Here is a 6,051-nt window from a genome sequence, read left to right on the forward strand (position 1 = left end):
ATTTATATAATGGACCATCATATTATTGTGTCTTTAGATACTTACCTATAATTTAGAATCATTTCTTCGACTTACGTCAATAAAAAATTATTGAAACCTGAGTTGGAGAAAATTTGTTATACATCTAACTTATTTATTAAAAAGAAAAAAAATTTTATTATAGATAGGAGATTGAAAGTCACGCAAGCGCATTCCCTTTTTTAGGTCCTTCAGTCTTATGCAGACATTCGACAAGTGTACTTTTATATCTTCTCTGCCAGAACGACAATATTCATTTACAATCTTCTCGATGTCAGCTACTTGATGACACTCATAAACGGAAAACAATCGAATTAGATAAATATACAATAAAAATCTTAAATTTCAAATTATTGATTACAACTATAAATGATATTTACATGTATAAATATTAAAGATATTCGAAATTTTTTATTATTATAATATTATTACACTATGACAAAAATTTAGTAGTAGCTGCCATGTTGCTGTAATATTGAGTAAAATAATGCCAATTAAATATTAATGTATTTAAAAATAATTTCACTTTTTTAAATCGTAAGTCCTACCAAACATAATAATGTAATCAATTGTTTGAAATTTAACTAAAATCTTTATGCCGTGCACTGATAATATTCTTTTTCGTTTTTTATCATGTATTTATTATTGAAAAAACTATATTAATTTATTTATATAAATTGTGTACGAAATAAATTATGCAAGCCTAATGCTTAACGTATTATTCAAATTGCTCATAAAAAAATATTATTTGCATGCTTTGTAAAATAATTACATATTTTATATTGTTTATATTTATTATATTATATAAAGTACATGAACCGGTTTGTATTAACATTTTAAATAATTTAAATAATTTTAACCTTGTACATTTTTTCTTAATCGCAAAATATCTGACTACGGGCTTCTACAAAAATAAACTTTTCTGTACAAACATAAACCGCTTAACTGTTCCTTCACTGATGGTAATTCAATAAATTCAAATTCAGTTTGTCACTGTACTGAATGTATGACAGTAAAGTAAGATACTGAGGATTTTACTAGCTGCAATTATACACTCTTTTATTATATCTATCAATATGTAACATCATTTTTAAGTATTATATCTATATATATATATATATTATATTACCGTGGCGAAACCCTCCATAGATGCAACAAATAGTCCACCGACATTTAGAGTAAACGGCTTTGATCGTCTTTGTAATACGAACAGTATCATTTTTTGTACTCGTACGGGAGTTTTATACCATTCTACGTTGTACCTGCGATTGAATACGAATTACTAACTTGAGATAATGACTTTTTTATTAATTTACCACTTGGAGCTAATTTTTTCATCTATTATGCAATTATTTTTCTTACGCAGTAGTAAATACATGATTATTGTGATCAATTATAATCTGCCCCATATGATTAGCTAAAAACATATATAGGACAGACACAAACGTATGTACGCTTGGTGTTAGAAGAGTCTCAAAACTAGTTTTTAACAGTACCATCTAAAAAAAGTAAAAAAAATAAACATAGGAATTATTATGCTTCTGAATATACGTATGTATTTTTTTAAGTTTTTTTAATGGCTTAGCTTTAATCTTAAGTCAGTACAGCCACTATTTTCTTAGCATCGGCCGGAGCAACAAAATCCGGAATTCAGCAACAATTTAGCAAGAAAGAAACATTAAATTTTTGTGTACGTTTCATTGAATTGTACTGAAGTGGCTGTATCAGCTTAATAGACATGCAAAATTGAGTAAAACTGGATGTAACCGGGATTAGGTTTAATACGAAAAATCTAGGTTTTGTAAGCCCTGTCAAGTTTACTAATAATAAGCTATATACTAGAAATATTGTTAATTTATCAGAACAACATACATAATTATACAATATATATGTAACTTACATGATACAAATTGAGGCTCAAGGAAGCTACGCCAACTACTATTAGACAAAACATCATTTTGTTCAATATTGTCATTAACTGTTTCATCAATCTTTAAAAACAAAAAAAAATTACAAATATTGCATAAATATTGTCATTTTAAATACGAACTTCATAGCTTGCCGATGAATGTCTACAGCATAACTTATATGCTTGATCATCCAGATTTTATTTTTTGGCGTGACATTATGTAGAATGTTGATATTTATTGCACATTTTATACGATAACTGTAAATATTTATATTGTGATGATACAGAACGTTTGAAAAATTACCAGGTTGATTTTTTTCTAGAAAGACAAGTAACCGCATATATCTGCTGATAATTAAAAGGGTACAAATTTTTATGGTTGAAATAGTATAAATTTTTTTAATACGTTTATGTTTGATGAGTATCAATCATTGAGTATCAATCATTGATGCTTTTACATTATTTCTGCGCTTCAAGTCATATATCTAAAAACAAGACTGTAATTAACCACCGTTTTATCGTTTTGTCTCTGCCACATTCTGTATGCAGAATAAAGATATGCTTTTCATTTTGCATATATGTACTTAGGAGCGTTCCATTATTCACTTAGAGTATTGATAATCTATAGTTTATGTTACATAAATTTGTAGATATTCTTGCAATAAATTTCGGAACGCAGTCTTTGTGTGCGATTTCACTTTTGCGATGCAAAAACATGTACTTACTAAAAAAAACTTTTAAAAACTAGCGTAATATAGTGTTTCACGTATGATTCGCAAACAAAAGGGCAATTGTTTGCGTGACTATAAATAAATCAGATTATCAGAAGTGAATTGGAAGAATGAAGATAATGCTCGTCACATATTTTAATCCACCTACTGGTGATGTGAAACTGTGATGCCGGCATCTTGTTTAAAAGATTTTTTAACAATATCTGAAACAATTTGACTTTAAGAAACGGAAATGCGATAAACATTTTCACCACTCTTGATTTTGGATTTACCGTTACCTTTTATTTGCTAGTTGTATATGAAACCATGTTTTATTACTAGACGTTGCACTCGTTTTTAAAAATTTATTCTTAATACACCCGTTTGTTTTCCATTGCGAAACTAGAACCACACCCAAGACAAAATAAGTTCTTGATCGCCAACTGTTAACTCGGTAGATACTAACAAAATTTGCATATTTTAAAGACAGTTTTATACAATAATTATTGTATTTATGTAGTGTCATTTGTCTTTCCAAGAAAAAATCAGTTTAAGAACTTTTCAGATAAATTATGTCTAGAATATATAAATATGCAAATATATAAATTCATGTAAATATGAAAATTCAAAAATGTATATGTAAATTTATTATATGATATAATTTTTTAGTTAATATCTTTACAAAAACATTTTTTAACATGTTGTTTAAAATTTGATTTAAAGATATGAATTTCTGTAGTTACAATTTGTAGTCATTTCTACATCTGTATCGTACCTAGCAATTCTAAATAACCCACAAATATGTTGAATATACGCAATTAACATTGTACCATTTGCTACCATTGCAGTCGTACTAATGGTTACAATTATGTTGATGTGCAACAAAATCAAATAAAAATGCTTTTCTTGATCGATGAAATATTCCATTGATAATAGAAAAAAATGTCGAGATGAGTTTGTCGATGAATCAACATTCACCACATTCATTAAAAATTGACTTATTATACTTGAAAATATTCCACAAATTCCAATAGCTAAAGAGAAAATAAAATAATTACTTCATTTTAGGGGGAAAGCATTTTCAAATGTAGATACTTATTAGCATCAGTTATTTTTATTAAATTGACTTACAATTTAATATTGTGATATTATTTTTCGTTTAACTTGAAACTCTATTTTAAGACCGAAAATTATTCGGCGCGCAGTTTTGTAAACTTTAAAATGTATATAAAATCATATAATAAATATTAGCATCAATTCGTTTAATGGTTGTGTTTTTACATATATGTCAATGTAATATGATTTATAATTATTTTAATTATTTGTATATAATGTTATACATTGTTTTATGTATACCGTATCAAGAAATATTTTTAATCGAACAAACAACTATATAAAATTTTAAAAAATTATTTTTACAAAAAAAATTTATGTATACATGTTGTCCAGTAATCCTTTTAACAGCGCTCGAATATATAAGTAGAGCGTGCGTATCTGTATGTACTTTTGTAGCCCCATTAGATACTTTAATCGTCTTTCAAATCCACTTAGCAACGATCACGCCACGAGCTCTTATTGCATCGGAAATGCAAGATTGCGGGATTTGCAATCGTGCGAGCAGCGTAAACAGTGCACGATTGACGCAAATATGATCATATATGATCATCGCAAAGGGTCTAATGCCCTAATATAGCGGAAATACTGAAGCTATAAATTAGGCTGCCTAATTATGAGCAGCGGGAGGTTCTTAATGTAAAGTACGAGCGGCACGGACGCGCTGCGCGGTAAGTCGGTCACCCGACACCCTGCAACACGTTCAACGGCCGAATGCGCGATAAGACACGTGATCCGTCCACCACGATTCGATTAATTTAAAAAGGGAAATTGTTTATAATAACGTTTGGGGAATAAAAGTGCTAATAAAAAAATGAGGGTGTTATTCGGCACTCCACGCGTCCTCTTCTAAGTATCTTCCTCGTGGGGTCCAACCCTTAAAATGGACGGAATTTTGAATATTTTATTTTGTTGCACCCGGCGGTACAACAGTACAAACGCACACCAAATTATTATACCTACTATTGAAATATTGATTTATTTCTTTTTGATAACTTATATAATTTAATGGAAATGTGATTACATCTAAAATCAATAAAAGTTGCTTACCTGTAAGTACAGTTGCATAACGATTTGCAATGCTGTCATATTTTTTTATAATAGCGATTTCATTCCTATTTTTTAATTCATTGTGTACATGCTGAAGTTGCAGCAGTAAATCCTTCACCTGTCATTCCAATAACTTTTGTATATAAACATCAAAGTGTACGTGTATGTACGTATGTGTACGTGTGTGTGTGTGTGTGTGTGTGTGTGCGCGCGCGTGTGTGTGCGCGCGTGCGCGCGCGTGTGTGTGTGTGTGCGCGCGCGCGCGTGTGTGTGTGTGTGTGTGTGCATGCAACGCAAATGCACTCGTAGACTTATGTACATGCATATACATGTATATACTTAAAAAATTGTTACTTGAAGATTATTATCCCATAGAATACTTTGTAAGCGATCAACTTACACCTTCAATATTAAAATGAAACACTATATATTGTATTATAAAAATACTGAAATAAGATGTGTCAGCTAAAACCGTTACGGTGACTTCCAAAGTACAATTTGACGCTAGAAATGTAGTTAGCTGCTAACAGACCGTTTTATTCAATATTACTCATAAATTTATCTAACAACAACAGTTACAATATACTTAATATAAATACTATTTATATTTATTATATTGTAACAAAGATAAGTACATAGTGATAATTTGACGTTTGATAGCTTATAACAACATACTGTATTACTTTAGCATTTTCTTACCTGAAATACAATACTTGATATCATTATTGCACAGATGACAATATGCTGAAATTTAGCGAAATTAGATTGTTGATAGGGCCATGAGCCGATTATGAGCAGTAGAATTTTGTTTAGGCTAAAATACTGATTTTCTTTTGAAATCATATTTTTACGAAGGTCTGAATGAGAATGATTGTAATGAAACTGATGAGAGTATCGTCAACCCTTCTTTTCTATATCGATCGATTAAACTCTTTTATAGTGTAAATTCTAATACAATTATCGTAATTTATATAATGGACCATTATATTATTATATCTTTAGATACTTACCTATAATTTAGAAGCATTTTTTCGACTTATGTAAATAATAAAATTGTTGAAACCTGAGTTGGAAAAAATTCGTTGTATATCTAACTTATGTACTAAGAAAAAAAAATTTTTTTTATAGATAGGAGATCGAAAGTCACGCAAGCGCATTCCCTTTTTTAAGTCCTTCAGTCTTATGCAGACATTCAACAAGTGTACTTTTACATCTTCTCTGCCAGAACGACAATATTCATTTATAATCCTT

General features: G+C 29.3%; 2 protein-coding genes across 7 annotated transcripts in view; one reads left to right on the forward strand and one right to left on the reverse strand.

Annotated features, from left to right (window-relative positions):
* Positions 1-6,051, forward strand: part of LOC105202583 (non-structural maintenance of chromosomes element 3 homolog) — a 314,468-nt gene that overhangs the window by 233,196 nt on the left and 75,221 nt on the right. The window lies entirely within an intron of this gene.
* Positions 792-5,699, reverse strand: LOC105207201 (odorant receptor 49a-like). Of its 2 annotated transcripts, XM_039455639.1 has the most exons (7): positions 4,801-5,699; positions 3,413-3,671; positions 2,069-2,185; positions 1,919-2,009; positions 1,381-1,517; positions 1,148-1,280; positions 792-1,059 (listed from the first exon to the last, which is right to left on the reverse strand). In XM_039455639.1, the coding sequence occupies exons 2-7, from the start codon at positions 3,622-3,624 to the stop codon at positions 1,009-1,011; spliced, it is 741 nt and encodes a 246-aa protein (XP_039311573.1). In that variant the 5' UTR covers positions 3,625-3,671; positions 4,801-5,699; the 3' UTR covers positions 792-1,008. The 2 variants fall into 2 exon arrangements, with proteins under 2 accessions (XP_039311573.1, XP_039311574.1); XM_039455640.1 differs by lacking the exons at positions 3,413-3,671; positions 4,801-5,699 and adding an exon at positions 2,937-3,354 and having other exon boundaries at positions 2,069-2,861.

This window comes from Solenopsis invicta, chromosome 12 (assembly GCF_016802725.1).
Source record: "Solenopsis invicta isolate M01_SB chromosome 12, UNIL_Sinv_3.0, whole genome shotgun sequence".
Lineage (NCBI taxonomy): Eukaryota > Metazoa > Arthropoda > Insecta > Hymenoptera > Formicidae > Solenopsis > Solenopsis invicta.

Coding starts and splice junctions, on each gene's coding strand:
- LOC105207201 (XM_039455639.1), bottom strand. CDS start 3,624: ATGAATGTGGTGAATGTTGATTCATCGACAAACTCATCTCGACATTTT. Junction 2,010..2,068: donor ATTCATCGGCAAGCTATGAA/GTTCGTATTTAA, acceptor TTGTTTTTAAAG/ATTGATGAAACAGTTAATGA. Junction 1,060..1,147: donor CTATGGAGGGTTTCGCCACG/GTAATATAATAT, acceptor GTATAATTGCAG/CTAGTAAAATCCTCAGTATC.